General features: G+C 43.3%; 1 protein-coding gene across 1 annotated transcript in view; it reads right to left on the reverse strand.

Annotated features, from left to right (window-relative positions):
* TXNDC11 (thioredoxin domain containing 11) overlaps nucleotides 1-20,092 on the reverse strand; it is a 64,993-nt gene that overhangs the window by 10,083 nt on the left and 34,818 nt on the right. Inside the window, 3 exon segments of the mRNA XM_017890678.1 lie at nucleotides 2,019-2,811; nucleotides 8,776-8,976; nucleotides 11,100-11,212. Of these exon segments, the coding sequence (XP_017746167.1) occupies nucleotides 2,019-2,811; nucleotides 8,776-8,976; nucleotides 11,100-11,212 (1,107 nt within the window).

Genomic DNA, 20,092 nt, shown 5'->3' on the forward strand with positions numbered 1-20,092 from the left:
ATGCAGTGGAAAATACATAAAACCCATAATAATAAAACCCTGGCTTGAACCAAAAGTTTTACCACAAATTCTGCCATCTTCAGAGTCCTTTGCTTCATCTGAAACAACAGTAATTTGAATTTCACTTCTTTCTTTTTTTTTGTTTTTTTAACAGACAGGGTCTCACTGTGTCGCCCAGGCTGGAGTGCAGTGCTGCAATCACAGCTCACTGTAGCCTTGAACTCCTGGGCTCAAGTGATCCTCCTACTTCGGCCTCCAGAGTAGCTGGGACTACAGGCTCACACTATTGCACTTAGCTAAAGTTTCAGTTCTTTTTCTTTCTTCTAACTCCCTCCATTTTGAGGTGCAACAGGCAATGCAGTGTGCAGAATGGAGGAGGAAGTGAAGAATGTCATGTGAATACGAAAGAGAATTCATGATCAGCATCTGAATAACACTTAGCTGGCTATGTTTTTGAAACATGAAACCAAGAATTATTTCCTAATCTGAATAAAGCCTCAATTCTGAAACTGCCCTAGAGACAGCTGACTTATGAATTAACTCTCTAAACCAACAATGACACACAGTAGGTGTTTTTTACAAGCTCCCTAAAAATTCTGTCACCAACTACAGGACAAAGAACAGCTAGGCTAAACATATCAGAGAAGATACAGAAGATGGAAAAAAATCTAAAGTAGGCGTTTTTCAATTACCCTTAAATTCAAAGTGAACACATTATGAGGTCATTAAACACTTGAGCATTACTGAACGGAATTCAGGAAAATCTAATACAGACTACCTCAAAAATACACGCTTGTGGGAGCACTGACCCCATTTCTCTGGAGTCTGTTTCCCATTTTTTAAAAAATGCTTGTTTCATTTTAAGAAAGCTCAACACATCAAAATGACTTCAGAAAACATGAACTGGGAGTAATCTGTAATATCAACAGATTATCCCCTTCAAAAAGTGGTCACAAGGTTCTTTTAAACACTGAAGAACTCTTGGATTTATAATAAGCAATTGAGATAGAAAAATCAGTACTTACATAAAGCCTTCTCACAAATGTGTCTAACGTAAGAAACAAGCTTCACCAGGATTTGAAAGAGGATGGCTAAAAGGCCCCATATGTAGAAGCTCTGAGTCTACTGTTGATTTCATACTTTGTAAAACTTGAAAGGTTTCCTTCCCTACCAAATTCCTCCTTTCTCCATTCGGCATACACTGACCCTCCCTCACGTTTCCAATGAGGCTGAACTAACGTGGCTTTTGAATTCTCACTTCATTGTGTGTAGTCAGGGGCGTCAGCAAAGCTCTGGGAAACAGGCCAGTGTGGGTCAGCCCAATGTTGCTGCCAAGCCCCGGGGGCAAGCCCTGGATGCTTTCTCATCACGGAGTCTTACTCCTCAAAAAGCGGGGTTTGCTGGTTTGCAACTGACACTTATTTATTTGCATTTTACACCTGTTACAATCTAAGTACCCCAGGTCCCAACAATATTACTCAGTACATTATGAAACAGCAGCAGAACAAATTAGGTCTCATGGTCTTGATCCTTAGACATTTAAGCCTGTGAGACAAAAAGGGAGGCAAGACAGCTCTACTTCCTTCTTCACTGCTTCTCTTTAAGCTCCTTTAGAACAAAGCTGCTGTCAAGGCTCCCTTTCATCAGCCCCTAGGACATCCTACCGGAATGGCTCTCCACCTCCCTGCTGGTTCTACTCCCCAAGTCCCCACTGCCTGCAGCTGGTTCTACCTTAGACATGTGACAGAAATCGCCAATTTAGAAAGTGGGACTCTTACCCCCACCATGGGCTAAATGACAAACTTATCCAAAATTTAGAGTGAGGAAGTTTCTGCTCCATTTAACAAACAAAATTAGCTTCTTTGAAAATTACGACTGATGGTGGTCCAAAGACTTAAAATGAGCTACGAAGCTGACATTACCCCACAACTAAATGTAATGAGAGCCATCAATAAAATGTACCCATATGAAGTCAAGCAAAATGTACAATGCTTGGGGAAATAAACTGCCTACAGTACCTAGGGTGAGCTTCATCAGCGCTTGCTTTGGATCCAAGATGTAGTGAGACTCTTCTTTCACGTCAACAATTGCCGCAAATTCTTTCACCTGCGTGGAGCTCGGAGCACCCAGTCTCTCTGCGTATAACCAAAACAAATTTGAATCCAAAAGGTAGATGTTGAGAGTCTTGTTGGTTCTGCAGCTCAGGCCTGTGAAGTTTGTGCTAGTCATGTCCACTCCTGGAAAGAAATACCTGTTCTCCTCAATGTGAGGAACGGAGCTTGGGGCATCAACCTCACATTTCTTCTCAAGGGAAGAAAATGCAACGGTAGGGGCTTCAAAGACACCTTGTTCAGAATCGATGAAGCCTGCCACACCCCTGCTTATGGTCCTGCAACATGCAGTGTAGTAGCTGAAGGGGCTATAGGAAGTTAAAAAATTGCTGCATTCTATGCTGTCTGATGCCACGTGATAAAAGGTCTGCTCCTTGAGGTAGAAAGAATCCAGAGCTGCTGCCATTTCAAAAAAGCTGCACTGTGGCATGCTGACCGAGCTCGGCTTCACGCCCCCGGCAGTCTGGTTGACACAGAGTTCACAGACATTGTGGGTCCTGGAGAAGGAGTGCCACTGCGGCAGCACCACAGTGTTGCAGCAGGGGGATGCTGTGATCAGCGGCGGGTCTGGCAGCTGTGCCGGGGCTTCCAGGGCCAGGGACTCCAGCACTGGAGCATCCACCCGCCGCAGGTGCTGAAGGAGACGCTCCACCACCTGGTCCCCATGACAGTTGTTGTACTCCAAGGCCACTTCGGTGATCTGAAATACAGGGCAGAGGTGGTGAGGGGCCTGGGGATGACTGAGGGACTAGCACCCCCTTAGCCACGTTTCACTTTCTGCAATTTCAGTTATCCATGGTCAACTCTGGTTCAAAAATATTAAATGGAAAATTACAGAAATAAACAAGTCGTAAGTTTTAAACTACACGTCGCTCTGAGTAGTGTGATGAAATTTTTGTCATTACAAAATTGCGAGCCATCCCTTTGTCTAGCGTGTCAGTGCTGTGGATGCTACCAGCCTGTTACTTAGTAGCCAACTCAGTTATCAGATCAACTGTCTCAGTATCACAGTGCTTGTCTTCAAGTAACCCTTTATTACAAGGGCCCCAAAGTGCAAGGGTAGTGATGCTGGCAATTCAGATATGCCAAAGAGAAGCCAAAAACGCTTCCTTTAAGTGAAATGGCAAAAGTCTCAATGAGGAAAAAAAAACAAACGGTAAGGTTGCTAAGATCTTCGGTAAGAACGAATCTTCTACCCATGAAATGGTGAAGAAAAGTGAAATTTGTGTGTAGTATATACAGGGTTCAGTACCATCTGTGGTTTCAGGCATTCATTGGGGGTCTTGGAACATATCACCAAGAATCCGCAGAGGGGTAGATGAGAGTGCAGGGGGAGATGGTTACTGTATTTTTAAAAATACAACCCCAGGCATGGCACTCCTGGGCCAAATGATATGCTGCCCATGAGATAAAACCTCCATACAATCTGGCCCGTTTGGCTTTCCAGTCTCACCCTACCCTCTTCAGAACAGACCAGGCCCTCCTGCAATGCCACGCTGTTACGGAGGCCTGGCTGGGGACACCGCCTCCTCCATCTGTTCCTAAGGCCCAGCACCAGGGCAGCTACTTCAGGGAAGCTAGCCCTGCTCTCACTCCAGGAAGAGCTAGTTTCTGCACCTCCAATGTCCCTGAGGCCCCTTCTATAGTCTCACAAGCTTCTGCTGAGACAGACTTCTTCCCCACAAGCTTATGGAACCTCACAGGCAGAAGCCACACTGGATTTATCCTGCCATCCCCGGGGCCCAGTACAGGGCCAGGCACATAACAAATGCTCAGTAAACCCCTGATGAATAAGTGGCAGCTCAGAGTAATGCACACAATCCCCTTTCTTGGTAAGATTTGCCACTTTAGCGTCAGGCCAGTATTGGCAATTTGGATTTACATTTTATTCTAAGATTCTTCCATTTCCAAAAATAATATTTCATTACCCACCACCCATTCTGGTTTTCTGAGAAAGACAAGTAAGTTATAATCCAAAGGCATTTATTCTCTAAAACAGAAGAGTGTGTCAACTTGAATCAAATCTCACCACAGTTAGTTACAGGCTGCTGTCACTCAGGATTTTGTTTCGCTGTGTGTGTGTGTGTGTGTGTGTGTGTGTAAAACAATTTAATGAGTGTAATTTCCAATTTAAAAAAACAAGTTTTATAAAAATAAAAATGTTTTATAACATGTAATATTTATAGTTAATTCAAAACATACATATTTGTACAGAAGAATAAATTGTTTCAATAGTTCTTGGCATATAAAAAGTCACTTTATAACCCACCAGAAAACTACTGGGTAAAGAAAAGAAGTCACTTTAGATGATAGGCCAGTGCTTGAAATTTTATTTCCCCTGCACAAAAACATCTCAGTGGTTTTTGGATGAGGCTCTGACAGTATGCAGTACTAACAAGGTCAAGCGTATATAATCCATGAAGAGCCCAGATGCCCTCTGGCCCCATCCTGGTACTGCTTTATATTCAAAGACGCAGTAATAGACAACTACTCCCACCCACTCCTCCAAAAACCTCTATAAGACTTCAAGATTTACTGTAATCTTTTACAGAAGTCCAAGTAGGAGATCATTAACTATATTATAGAGAAGAAAATTCCTTGAAAAGTCTTTCTTCATTTCTTTTATCGTCAGTATCTCATAAACAAAGCAGCCACGTAAATAATATTTTTAATTGAAGAAAGTATTCGGTCTGCAGCAATGCTTTTTTTTTCTTTTTTTGAGATGGAGTTTCACTCTTGTCGCCCAAGCCGGACTGCAATGGCATGGTATCAGCTCACTGCAACCTCCGCCTTCCAGGTTCAAGCAATTCTCCTGCCTTAGCCTCCCAAGTAGCTGGGATTATAGGCATGCACCGCCATGCCCAGTTAATTCTTTCTATTTTTATTTCGCCTGGCTAATTTTTTTGTATTTTTAGGAGAGACGGGATTTCACCATGTTGGCCAGGCTGGTCTTGAACTCCTCATCTCAGGTGATCCACCTGCTTCGGCCTCCCAGGGCTTGTAATCCTGCTGGGATTATAAGCATGAGCCACCACACCTGACCAGCGATGCTTTTTTTGAGATGGAGTTTTGCTCCTGTTGCACAGGCTAGAGGACAGTGGCACGATCTTGACTCACTGCAACCTCTGCATCCCAGGTTCAAGCGAGTCTCCTGCCTCAGCTTCCCAAATAGCTGAGACTACAGGCGCACACCACCACGTCCGGCTAATTTTTGTATTTTCAGTAGAGACGAGGGTTCACTATGCTGACCAGGCTGGTCTTGAACTCCTGGTATCAGGTGATGTGATGTGCCCACCTCAGCCTTCCAAAGTGCTGGAATTACAGGCGTGAGCCACTGTGCCTGGCCAGCAATGCTCTTAAAGAGTTAGGCGTTATCATTTTTCTCCTATGAAGGGGTATTTATGTTTCTATTCCTTTTTACATAACAGGCAGTTTTGAAAACACAACTCAAGTTATGTCACATTATGTGTATCACTTGATGTCATTTAATTTCATGTGAATAATTAAGGAAATCTTGGCAAATACTTTAACTGTTCACAGAGTAGATGGTTCCTTCCATTTTCTTTAATCAGGGAAATCTGTGAGTCTGAACATGATAACCACGCCTTTGCTTACAAGATTCAGATGATGTGAATGCCTCAAATAAATGCTTTTAAAATAGAAAACAAGTCACGAAGACTCTTTGCTGGCTGAGGTAAGCATTTCCTTTGATTAACGAGTTGTGTAATACACACTGCAATATCTTATAACTTCTCTAGAACTCTCTAGAGACACCGGGGTGTCAGTGGCCTTACACCGGTGTCAGGATCTGTGCTTTTGCGTGTGTGTGTACACACAGGCATGTGTCTGGGTATGCATGCAGGTAAGCATGTGTGTAGAAGCAGCTACCCAGTATGGGCTTGGTGCAGCCACCATATGGTCACTCCTGACTGGCATCCTACACACACCACAGCACAACTGTCCAGAATGTCGGTGCTTAGTATGCCCGCAACTTTATTCCACTCATTCTAAGATGACCTCTCTCTTCTCAACAATGCAAGCATCCTCAACTTTCTGCCCAATGTAAGGCCTAAGCTGGTAATGGAAAAATAAAGCCACCTAACTCTTTCATGGTCAGCAAGCTAATGAATTTACAGCTCATCTTGCGTAAGTACAGTGTTCATCCTTCCCACCTTACCTAAATGCCCAAAGGCTTCTTCATCTCTAGTCACTATGTCACAATTTCCCGGATCATAGACCCTACTTTCCATCCTCCACCTCTACCACCAAGTTCAGGTTCTTACTGCTTCACAGTTTTCTGGAACCCTGCTGCCAGAAAAGCTTTCATAATGATAACGCACAGCTCTGGTTGCATCTCTTCATTGTCAGTAAGACTTGTATGGGCCGAGGGCAGTGGCTCATGCCTGTAATCACAACACTTTAGGAGGCCAAGGAAGATCGCTTGAGCCCAGAGCTTTTGAAACCTGCCTCGGTAACATGGCGAAACCCCATCTCTAGAAAAAAATACAAAAATTAGCCAGGCGTAGAGGCGTGCACCTGTAGTCCCAGCTACTTGGGAGGCTGAGGTGGGAGGATCACTTGAGCTCAGGAGGCAGTGAGCTGAGATCATACCACTGTACTCCAACCTGGGCAACAAAGGCAGACCCTAACTCAAAAAAAAAAAAAAAGAGAAGACAAAGACTTGGATGACTATGATTAATCTTGAAATCCTCAGAGAAGTCTTCAAGGCCCTCTCCTCCAAAGGCTTTTTCAAGATCTCTCCCCAGTTAGCCCTTCCTGCAGACCACAAACTCCAGCCTCCTTCCTAACACCCAAACCTGCGGCAACTCCCGTCCCTCATGCTGCTGCTCAGGGTCTTCCTTCCCATAAGTTTTTCTCAACCTATGAAGATCCTGGCTGCCCCTACAAGTCTGTCTAGAATATTTCACCCATCCAAAGCCTCTGCTAACCCCTCCCCTGTCCAGGACCCCGCTTTCTGAGATGGCACCCTCCCTCCTTCGGTTCCTCCTGACCCTGGGCCTGATCATCCTCTACTTTGAATTATAGGCAGGCTTTCACTCCCTGTACTGGACAAGCCTCTAAGACCACAGGACAAGATGGTGTTGCATCCATCCTTTCTCCCCTGGAGCTTCCCAGCGCAGTGCTCAGTAAACATTTGCTAAACTGACCTGAAACAAAAAGGGAAATGTGCTGGACAGGCACTTTGCTTGTCTAGTAGTTCATAATATGGTGAGATGCTGCCTGGTGTTCAGTCATCTCACCCACGTGCTGAGGTTAAGGGAATGCACTTACCTCACAGAGACAATGGAAGCCCCAAAGAAAGGAGTCACAGGCAAAACCATGATAAAAAGGAGGCCTGTTGGTAGGTAGAGGATTTGTGGACTGCTGGAGGGGACAATCATTCAGAAACAACAGGCTAGAAAGAGTCTTCCCACCAGGTGCCTAAATCCAACCACAACCCTCTGGGTAGACAACCCCACCAGGACCACTACACACCCAAACCAGACAGGAGAGAACTCTCCAAATCCACAACCACAGCCACACCAAAACCTTCCTTTCCTACAACGAGCTTTAAGGCTATTAATATTAGATACAGTAAAGCCCTAGTCATTTGAAATGGTGTCTCAGTTCACAAAAGATCCATGTAGTGAAAATTTTCTAAAGAAATAGTTTTATTACTTTGAGTCCTCCCTAATTAGAGAGGAAGAAACAAAGCTATTTCATTTCTTTCTTCTTTCTTCCTCTAAGCCAAAGAGCAGCATTCATTCAGAATACTCCCCAGGGGAATCCTAACTTGAACAAAAAGACTCCAGCACAGCAAAGGGAGGGATCCAGCTGGGCGAGAAGTCCTGCCTCCCTGTCCCTCCAGGCAGGGGGCCAGGCCAGCACTGAGGGCCTCAGGGACAGGCAGCATCTGCTTAGCTGGCCAGTGGTACGCTGGCTGTCTGAAATTGGTTTTGGCCAATTAAGGGATCCTTGAGGGAGAGAAAAAATAAAACCCTCAGTAAATGCAATTTTGCCACCCCAGGCTCGCTCTGCGTACTATGCCTGCTGTCTCTAAGTGCCTCCAAATGCTCCGTGTAGAAAATAAACTCACGCCCAGAGAAGGCGCAGCAGATGAAGCCGAAGACAGGCAGGAACAGCAGGCTCCAATGGCGCTGCCTCTGAAAACCACCCTGGCTTCTGCACGACAAGGAAGGTTCAGAGAAACAAGGTGTCCCAACATCACTGCTGCTGCTTGCTCTCCTCTGCTGTCCTGACGATGGCCAAGGCTGGCAGCCTGGCCAAACCCCCAAGACAATGGCATCTCCTAGGCCTCACTAAGCTCGCCCTGTGTTCCTACCACTCCCTGCTTCACCTCCCAAACAGGAGGCTCAACAGCAGTCACATGAGAAGAGGGCATTAGGTCCTTCTCTAGAGGGGCACAGTGTGGCTTCCCTGCCTCTTCCCACTCACTCCAGATGCTAACAGCTGTCAATAAACATGGCCAGAGAGGCTGCGGCAATCCCTGTCCTAGACATGGGCTCTCTCCTGCCCATATGGAGGGGCAAAGAGCAATGCTCAGATAGCTGCCAGAGTAAATGACTGAGCGCGGGATGAGAGGGGCCATGTAGATGAGGCTTCCCGACTCCTCATGAGGTGCTTTTCGCATCACAGCTCTTACCTCGTCTATTAAAGGATGACTTTCGGCCAGGGGATTAAAAGGTATGAACAGAAACAGCGCTGGTCCTTTCTTCAGCTCGTTATTCAGCAAGAGACTCTTGCCTCCGTGTGGCTGCAGCCACCGAAAGAGCGTCTCCTGGTTTTCTAAGGCCCACTTACAGATGTTCTCAGCTGTGTAGTTCAGGACCTCCCTAGGAAAGACCTGTGAAGGACAAAGGCACAGAGGAAAAAGGAGAGCTCAGTGAGGTAGGGCAAGCTCAAGGCACATCAGTGCTGTCCCAACCCCACCACTGCAGGTGAGAAAACCCAGGCTCGGAGCGGGGCCTGGCTCCGCTGTGCAGCCAACACCTGCTTCTCCAGAGACAGCATTTCCTCACGAGTGGTTGAAAAAACAAAAGTGGTTGCAGGAGATGACTTCCATATCGTGTGATTCATCTTTCTGCCTTGAGACAGACCCACCTATCAACAAATAATTCTTCCTGCCAGCTGGTGGCGGTAACAACCTCTACCACCCTGTCCAAGGACAGGCATTAAACGTCACTGGGTATTTATAAAAGGACCAAGACATACTTAAGGGAATAGAAATTATGGAGTCAAGGTTCACTTCGATTTTGACCTTCGTCCTTCAAATGCTGCCCCCCAAGGGCAGAATGGCGCCTCTGTGCGGCACAGCCTGTCTGTTCTGTTCACTTGTATCCTCTGGGACTAGACCAACACCAGGCACAGAGCAGGAAGTCAATACATGTCTTCATCAATCAAAGATGACCTAAACTTGCACAAGGCCACGGATCGTATTTTATGTGCACAAATAAACGAAAGAGACACTTAGATTTTTTGCTTTGTTTTGCTATAAACAACCAATGTATGTGAACATAAAATTATTTTTGAAATTCTAACAATATAAATCACTGGCTTCAAAGAGAACTACCAAAGGGGTACTTCAGAGGGTTTTACAAAATGAGATATTTAAAACTCCTCAAAACGAAGATTTAAATTGACTCATAACGAAGATAACCACTGCTTGTGTTTCTAAAAATAATGGTATCCCAGTATTCTTGCATTCGATAAAAGGAATTCTACTGCTACACAAACCAACGAACCTTAAACACTACCAAATCGAAGCAGTAAACCTGATATATTTTTCCATCTCATAGTCCTCCCTTTTTTTCCCCATCTACTTTTAATTTCTTTCTCAGTACCCTTTACTATAAATAAATATATGGAGGCTGTGTAACATGCTAAAAATGAAGGATGTAGGAAAATGACAGATAGCAAAAGCAGATGATATCAAAGCAGCTTAGGCAGAGGCACAAGGAGCGTAGGTGGGCAGCAGAGAAACAGCTACAGCAGTGATTGTCAAGGTGGAACGGTGGGAGTCTGAAAAACCATACTCAAACTACACTCAAACATTTCTATTTAGAAAACACAAAAATACATTTGACTTTTGGAATACAAACTGCAAGAAGTAAAGCACATCTGGGCTACGAAGATATGCAGAAGCCAGGGCGACTGGCAAGCAAGGGGGCACCCCTGGAGTGGGCCCAATAGTCCCTCCGAAGGCACAAGACTCAGACATTGTGCCAAGGGGGGCACAGGTTTTAAAAGCTGGGTACACTGGGTGCAGGGAAATTGATCTGTATATGACCTGTAAGTTACAGACAATGATGCGAGAGACAGAGAATACTTCAGGAAAGTCAGCTCACTGATGTGACTGAGGAAGCAGCAATAGAGTAGAAGCACGGGACTGAACAGGACACAGGTCAATGCTCAGAAGCAGCTGAGTTCAGGCTGCTCCACAGAAAGCAAATGAAATTGGGGACAAAGGCGACAATGGAAAACCGAGGCTCTCTGGGATGAGAAGCCATCAACTTCTCACTGTGACTTGACAAGAACTTCAAAAACCCTTTACATCAGCTAAGGAGAAAAGCATGTCACATTACTGCTCATCATAAAAGAAACAGATAAACAGAGAACATCACTCAGTGGAAGCCTAGCTTCTGAAAACACAGGCTCAGAGTAACAATTCTCCAAGAGAGTAACTCCGTAATTTTATCCAGGAAGAAAAACTTTCAAGTCTGTATCAAAATCTAAGAATACAAATAAAGAATTTCGGCACATTAATTTCAAGAGCCCTCTAATGCATGGGTTCTTAATCTGGGGCCTGGGCTCTAGGGTGGGGCTGGAAGAACTCTCCATTCATATATAAAATCATGCGCGCTTTTCTAGAGAGTGTCCATAGATTTTATCCAATTCTCAAAGCAGTCCGTGACCTAAACAAGGTTAAGAACCACTGCGCTAATATAAACGTGATTTCAAAATACTTACAAGTGATGTGTTGAAATGTCTATGTAAATACACACTTCCAGAGTGTACTAAGGATACCAGTTTCGCAAGATGTTTATTTGTGATAACCCCAAATCGTACTGTTCCTAGGTAATCTGAAACAGAAAATTTTCCTTTATTAAAGAAAAGGCCTGTGCCTTAAAACAACCACAAAACCCAACGATCAAGTCTTGAAGCACAAACCCCAGGAGCAAAGCTCCTTCTGGTAACCTAGCCTAGGGAGGGAAGGAAGACGAGTTGAGGAACCTCTCCCCTTGAAACCAACCTCGGCCTCTCAGATGTCAACCCTGCTCCTGAGAGGATGTCTCTAACGCCTCTGACAATCACTTGTGTTGAGGAGTCCCCTGTGTCTACCTACGATGGTCTGACCTGTCACCCTTGATCACAGGCTGAGGCACATTATGTTCTCCGTCTGGACACTTCTTGTGGCTGGTTCCTTCTTATTACTCATCTCAGCTCCTACTTTCTCTGAGAAGCCTTCCCTGACCACTCCACCTAACACCTAATACACAGGGGACAGAGTTTTTACAAAGGAAAACTGGGCTCCCGACCCATTCAGGTACTCTCTTTACCGTTACCCTATTTTTGATAGCACTTATTAACATTTGCATAATCTCATTCATTTATTTAGATTTCCTTTGGTCCAATGTCCTCTTTTTTTTTGAGATGGAGTCTTGCTCTGTGGCCCAGGTTGGAGTGCAGTGGTGCGATCTCGGCTCACTACAACCACTGTCTCGTGGACTCAAGCAATTCTCCTGCCTCAGCCTCCTGAGTAGCTGCAATTACAGGTATGCACCACCACACTCAGCTAATTTTTGTATTTTTAGTAGAGACGGGGTTTCACCATGTTGGCCAGGCTGGTCTCGAACTCCTGACCGCAAGTGATCTGCCCGCCTCTGCCTCCCAAAGTGCCAGAATTACAAGTGTGAGCCACCACACTTGGCCCAATTTCCTCTTCTGATGGTAATTTCTGTGAAATTAGAGACTTTGTTTCATGCTAGTATCCCAGCACCTACAGAAGTGCCGGGATGTATAGTTAAGAGATCAAAAAATATTTATTAAACGAACAAATCTAGCATATATAAAGTCTTATACACATCAACAAGAAAAGAAAAATTGTTAAAATGGGCAAATCACAGAAAAGGAAATGTGTATACATGGCTAATAATTACTGGAAACTCAACCTCACTATCCTGAAAGAAAGCAAATTAAAACAAAAGACTACTTTTGACCCTCAAACTGCCCAGAATTTAAGACATAGGAAACATCAGGTATTGATGAAAAGTAGAGAAATGAGTATTTGATGTGATGCTGGTGGAAAATGGCAAAATGGCACAGCCACTCAGGAGAGCAGCTGCTGTACTGACTAGAAGAAGAATGGACACAGCTGGGATTTCCACTGCTGAGCATCCACATGTGTGTTGGAGCCACACGCAAGGACATTCACCAAGAAACACTCTGCAAATGTTAAAAACAATGAGGCAGGACTATACACCAGAAACAGAAGCTGAAAGTTACAGTAGACCTTTGATGTTAACCAAAAAGAAAAAAAAGAACTCACACTTATAAAATAGTTTTATATATATATATCCCCTCCTACAGGCACATATGTTTAGAAATGTACAAAGAATCTAAAAGGATCACAAAGTAGTCTGATGTTGGAGAACAAACATCAACAGGGACCTTATCCTTATGTGTGAAGCTTTCATTTTGTTTCATGGAGTATAATATTTGTGTGATTATAAAGTATTTAGTGTTAAAGGAGGGTGAATAAGATACTGCAGAAAAAGGTACATTCTTTCCTATCCCCTTTTGCTTTATTAGCACGTGCTAAATAAAACATCAGTTAAACTTTAGGCCAGGAGCAGTGGCTCATGCCCTTAATCCTAGCACTTTGGGAGGCCGAGGTAGGTGGATTGCCTGAGCTCAGAAGTTTAAGACCAGCCTGGCCAACATGGTGAAACCCTGTCTCTACTAAAAATATAAAAATTAGCTGGGTGTGTTGTGGTGGGCACCTGTAATCCCAGCTACTTGGGAGGCTGAGGCATGAGAATCATGTGAACCCAGGAGGCAGAGGTTGCTGTGAGCTGAGATCCCAAGATCGTGCCACTGCACTCCAGCCTAGGCAACAGAGTGAGACTCTGTCTCCAAAATAAATAAATAAGTAAACTTTTTAAAAAAATCAGTTAAACATCAAATGTTACCAAATTATATACAGGTAGCTAAGATATAAAAATATTGAGGTGCTAAACCCATAAAGTTTCTAGTTTTATCCCACGACCCCCACCTTTCAGTGCTGTGGTTCTCTCCCTCAGGTAAGGAGTGGCTGACAAGGATGAGGTGGGAGTGAATATGTCCCTACTGCCAGAGTCAATAATTTTTCATACAAACCTGATGAGTTTAAAATGGCACAAAACAAAAGAAATACAGGACAAATAAGCCAGAAATTAAACAGACTGATTACTTATGGGGTGGCTGGGGAAAAGGGGAATGGGAACGGGAAAGCAGGGCTGAGGAGGCCTGGCACTGAGCAGGCCTTTTTGTATCTGACTCCTAGGGCCACAGTGATGTATCACACACCCTTCACACACTCCAAAATTAAACAATTAGTTAAAACCAAGCGAGATATGGCAAACCCAAAGTGGAATACAGCATGTACAAATAACCCTAACTATTGCAAATGGGTAACACCATGGTGAATGGGATAGGAAGAAAGAACTAACCTAAGTAACTGGAAAACAGTATCTTGACTGGATGCTATAAAATTAAAGGCAAAAAGAATTGTACATAAATGCTGTAAATCTGGTAGTAAATGTGTTTCTTAAGGAGGTATAAGTTAGCAATTCTGAAACTACGAACTTATTTACTTCTTTGTAGTAAATACATTATAGATAATTATAGCCAGGACTCTCACTGTCGCAGTACGAAGTTATATATCAATAAGAGAAGGCTAAAATAAACTCTGTAATGTTAAATTGAAATGAGAGAGAATGAGTATAAACTTACGGTTTTTGATACATACACACACACACGCACACACACATACACACAGAGGGAGAGAGAGAGGATGGATAGAGAAATACAGATATATGCATATGTGTGGATATAATACACTTCCTAGTTCTATCTACTGAGAAGACCTAGAAGTAATGACATCCTGATACCAAAGAGTATACCTAGCATGTAGACTTTGGTTTCTAAATGCCATTCTCCAGCAAAAGAAACCAGGGCCCTTGGAGAAGAGGTTGATTCCAGAGCTGGGGCGAAGAAGTACAAGATAAGCCTGAAATACCTTGTATCAGAAGTAAAGAAGTGGGCCGGGCATGGTGGCTCACACCTGTAATCCCAGCACTTTGGGAGGCCAAGGCGGGCGAATCACCTGAGGTCACAAGCTCGAGACCAGCCTGGCCAACATAGTGAAACCCCATCTCTACTAAAAATACAAAAATTAGCTGGGCATGGTGACATGTGCCTGTAATTACAGCTATCTGCGAGGCTGAGGCAGCAGAATCGCTTGAACCCAGGAGGTGCAGGTTGCAGTGAGCCAAGATTTCGCCATTGCACTCCGGCCTGGGCAACAAGAGTGAAACTCCATCTCAAAAAAAATAAATAAATGAAGTAAAGAAGTGCTCATAAAAGGATGGGGGCTTGTCCAAAGGACCCAGGAGCCAAGCTGAAGCCCTCCTAGTAGCCAAAGCTGGAACAATTTGAGCAACAAAATAAACAATGACAGTACACAGAATAAGATAAATACCCATGACTCCATAATAATATTAATGAGAATAGTCAGCTCTTCTTTATGGGAGAATTCCACTAATAATGAAAAACGAATGAAGGAAACAGAAAATAACCATTTGAACACCAGAGTAATTGTTGCAGGCAAGATCCACCAATGGCGGCCAAAATTCCTGAGCAAAAGTTTGAGGATATATTTACATAGTAACAAATGATCTTCCCCCAAGGTATTTATTTACTAATTACAAAGGAAGAGATAGTAACTTTTCAGTGGAGAAACACAGCAGACACTACTTTAACCAAATGATCACAGTTAATGTGACCAGTAGGAGACACACTGACATCCTATGAACCCCCTGATAAGAAGTGCTGAGAAGGACCTATTTCTATGGTATTGTTGTCAAAAGACATGACCTATTCCAATAACAAGAAAACAGACAAAATTGAGTGATTTTCTACAAAATGCCTGAGAAGTATTCTTCAGAAGTGTCAAGGTTATAAAGGACAAGGAAAGACAGAGGGTTTGTCATAGGCTGAAGGAAACAGAAAAAACCAACTCGTTGGGATATGGGATCCCAGACTGGATCCTGAAACAAAAACAGGCACTAGTGGAAACACTCAGACAATTCAAATGAGGTCTGCAGTTTAGTGAATAGGACTGTACCAATGTTAATTTCTTTTTCTTTTCTCTTTCTTTTTTTTTTTTTTCTTTTTTGAGAGACAGACTCTTGCTCTGTCACCCAGGCTGGAGGGCAGTGGTGCATCTCGGCTCACTGCAACCTTAAGTGATTCTCCTGCCTCAGCCTCCCGAATAGCTGGGATTAGAGCCATGCACCCCCATGTCTGGCTAATTTTTCTGTATTTTAGTAGAGACAAGGTTTCACCATGTTGGCCAGGATGGTCTCGAACTCCTGACCTCAAGCGGTCCACCTGGCCTCAGCCTCCTAAAGTGCTGGGATTACAGGTGTGAGCCACCACGCCCAACACTAATATTAATTTCTTATTTTGTACAAAATCACCTAACAATTGGTTATGTAAGATGTTAACAATGGGGGAAACTGGCTAAAGGCAGGTAATTATGGAACTCCCTGTTCTATTTTTGCATCTTTTCTCTAAGTATAGAATTAGTTGAAGATTTTTAAGAACTTTGTTTAAAGGGCATGGCATATAAGTCCAGATCCCAAAGCTGTCAGAAGAAACAGACCAAAGAGAGGATGTGAATTAGCAGGACCAAAACACCACTCTCTCAGAGGCCACTGATCTTGGCGGACAGTCACAGTTAAAAGAAGAGAAGGAAAAGCAGCCAGTAAGGAAATTCATTTGATAGCCTGCCAAAGTCACCATCGCAATTTATTAGAGCAGAGAAACAAGAAGTGACAGCCTGACCCCAAAGTTAAAAGGGAACATTCAAAAACCTGTTTAACTGCATTAATAAGAATGGACAGTCTGCCCACACAGAACAAATTCTAACATGCTCAAACATATTACAATTTCAAAACTGCATTTTTCACACATAGAGAAATTTACAAAAATCACACTTCTATTTAAGTTCTAGCATATGGTGGAAAACTTGCTGGAAGAAGCAGCTTAAATTTGCAGTCTCACGTGAACAAAGAATACTTGGATTAGCAGAGGAAGTTTATAGCGTAAAGATGACACAAAAAACAGCATGTCACATCTCTTTATCCAGAGTGTTCTCTGATAAGCAGAGCTCCAGGGCTTTCTACGATAGAAGTCTTAGTCATTTATAAAATGAATTATTTTGTCCTAAAAGTCATGAAGTTTCAATATTTTAATTAAGAACTTGGAATCTGTTCGACAATTAAAAATAAACTAAGACTCATACTCTCCCCTCCTCTACCCAACAAGGTCTAACAACGGCAGTATCCCATTCGATTAAAAAAAAAAAATTCTCCATTAGCCTGGTAATTGGCCAGTTCAAGATCTCTGTTAACCACACAGTGACAACGGGTGTCAATGATCACTGCAAGATGTAATGAGATCCTGAAGAAACATCTGGGTAAAAGAATTAGTTACTAAGCAGTTTCCACAGCTGCTCAAGCAGGTGGCTAAGAAGGTCAAGGTGACCAGGGCATGTCTCTTGGCACCACTAACTTCTCAGGGAGGGAGGGTGCTCCTTTGCTGCTTGCTACAGAGAGTACTGAGCCCTGGGCCCCGTGATCATCGGCTACAAGGCCGTGCACACAGGCACCATCTAGACCTATCACAGCACATCTCCCATGGGCACGGGCTGAGGAACCAGCACTATTATGTTGATGCTAATACTGTTTGCTGTGCTTTGAGTAGAAATGGTCTTGTGCTTTGACCCATCAAATCTTGCCTACTTTTGGCAGGCAGGCAGGTTTACTCTTGGTCATCTCTTGTGAGTGGGATTCTTCTCTGCCCCTAACAGAATGCTCCCCTCTTACTTCCCACACCCTTCCCAGGTATAGCTTTGGCTGCCCTTCTTGTGCCTCCTGTGCACTGCTGTCACCATTCACCTCATGGCAGCTACCAAGGGTGCCCTGAAAGACCTGAAACTCCATCTGGTTTCCACTCACATTCATCTGGCTCACTCTCCTCTAGTTTGGATAAAAGCTTTTTGGTTTTGGACAATGTTTTAATACAGAACTACAGCTGACCCTTGAACAACATGGGTTTGAACCGCATGGGTCCACTTACATGCAGTTTTTTTTAAATCAAACACAGATCCAAAATACAGTATTTGCAGAATTTAAAACCCACCTATATGGAGAGCCACTTCTCATACACGCAGGTTCTGAAGGGCCAACTGTGGGACTTGAGTATGCAAATTCTGGTATATTTGGGGATCTTAGAACTAATCCCCAATCTATAACAAGGGACAACTGTATTTTAGTTTAGTATCATAAGACTTAAATTTAATTTTAAATATTAAAATGTCAGTTTAGGGCTGGACATGGTAGCTCACACCTGTAATCCCAGCACTTTGGGAGGCCGAGGTGGGTGGATCAACTGAGGTCAGGAGTTCGAGACCAGCCTGGCCAACCTGGTGAAATCCCATCTCTACTCAAAATTAGCCAGGCTTAGTGGCAGGCGCCTGTAGTCCCAGCTATTCAGGAGGCTGAGGCAGGAGAATCACTTTAATGTGGGAGGTGGAAAAAAAAATATTCATCATTTTTATACTGATTATATGTTGAAATAATTTGGATACACTGGGTTAAATATTTCACCTGTTTCTTTTATTTGCGCCCCCCCAACTTTTATTTATTTATTTTTTCTAAAGACGGTCTCACTTTGTCACCCAGCCTGGAGGATCTTGGCTCACTGCAACCTCTGCTTCCCAGGTTCCAGCGATTCTCCTGCCTCAGCCTCCTGAGTAGCTGAGATTGCAGGTGTGCGCCACCATGCCCGGCTAATTTCTGTATTTTTAGTAGAGACACAGTTTCACCATGTTGGCCAGGCTGGTCTCGAATTCCTGACCTCAAGTGATCTGCCTGCCTCAGCCTCCCAAAGTGCTGGGATTACAGACCTGAGCCACTGCACCCAGACTCACCTATTTCTTTTTCTAGTGAAGCTACTAGAAAATTTTAAATTAGGCTGGGAATGGTAGCTCACATCTATAATCTCAACAGTTTTGAGAGGTTGAGGCAGGAGGATCACTTGAGGCCAGAAGTCCAAGACCAGCCTGGGCAAGAGTTAGACCCTAGCTCTAAAAAAAATTTTTAAAATTAGCTGAGCGTGATTATGTAAGCCTATAGTCCTAGCTACTCAGGAGGCTGATGCAGGAGGACTGCTTGAGCCCAGGAGGTCGATGCTGCAGTGAGTTATAATTGCACCACCGCACTCCAGCCTGGACAACAATGTGATACCCTGTCTCAAAAAATAAAATTAAAAAAAGAAAATTTTAAATTAGCTATGTGGTTCATATTGTATTTCCACTGGATTATGCCAGAGTGGTAATGATGAAAAAGCAAGATTCATGTATCTCAGGAAGAAAATGAGGCTGAGATGATAACTCCAGCAGCCAGCAAGTCTTAATAATTGGCACTTATCTGGTAAGATCACATGAGACAATGTTTCTTGAATTTTTTTCATGAAAATCCCTCCAACAGCAAATAATAATTATCTTTAAGAATGTGTCCCCTCTTCTTCAAAAAGGAAAAAGTGGGGCTCTAGACCTATGACTCTAGCCTGAGCTTCTGAAGTTAATTCTCTGTCAGAGGCCTACAGTTAATAGCACTTGGTGTACTACAAAGCACCCAAGGATACACTGAAAGAACAGACAGAAACTACAGGTCTGAACAATGTGGAATTCCTTATATTAGGGAATGTCATCTGCTATCATGGAGACTTCTGTGTGAGCTCACCTCTAAGGCATCATGGAACAAAATGGAGTATCAGGTCAAGAAAAATGCTCATAAAGGTAACTGCTAACAAACCAACATACACTTCAAAACAAAATACCACTGGATTAAGTCACATGGCATTTAATCAGCATGGCTAAGAAGTCATTTACTCCATGGGGAAATTCTTCTCATTTCTTTAAACTGGAAAACAGTGATATCCCAAAAGGCAAACCTGTATCATGCTACCTTCCATCTGTTGGGAAACAACTCTCATTTTAGTCTGTTAATTTTAACTTCTACTTTCTCACTCTTCTTTCCAAAGTTAGAATAAGGAGAACAATAGGATTATTTTAAAAGGGATTAAAATAACCCCTCTAATTTTAATCTTTACAGAGTGATTCACTTTTCAAGTTCTTCATAACCATTTACTAGACAGTGATGTCATACATTTCCAATAAAGTGTCCATTAAAACGAAAAAACCTTCGAAGAAATGTAACATTACAGAAATGCTTGTTTTCAATGTATAAACTATCATTACTTGGATTTTCCCCCTAGAAATGAGACAGTGAAATGTGCATAGTTTCAAACTTCTTAATGTAAAGCACAAAGCAATTATCTAGAAAAAAAAAATCTGGCATTTGGACATCACAGACACACCATGGTGTTTGCCAAGATATTACTAAACTAACATGCTGTGATTCTTTTTTTTTTTTTTTTTTTTTGAGATGGAGTCTCGCACTGTCCCCCAGGCTGGAGTACAATGGCGTGATCTCGGCTCACTGCAACCTCTGCCTCCTAGGTTCAAGTAATTCTCCTGCTTCAGCCTCCCGAGTAGCTGAGATTACAGGTGTCCAACACCACGTCCAGCTAATTTTTTGTATTTTTAGTAGAGACGAGGTTTCACTATATTG

Source organism: Rhinopithecus bieti, unplaced genomic scaffold, assembly GCF_001698545.2.
Source record: "Rhinopithecus bieti isolate Rb0 unplaced genomic scaffold, ASM169854v2 scaffold_19459, whole genome shotgun sequence".
NCBI lineage: Eukaryota > Metazoa > Chordata > Mammalia > Primates > Cercopithecidae > Rhinopithecus > Rhinopithecus bieti.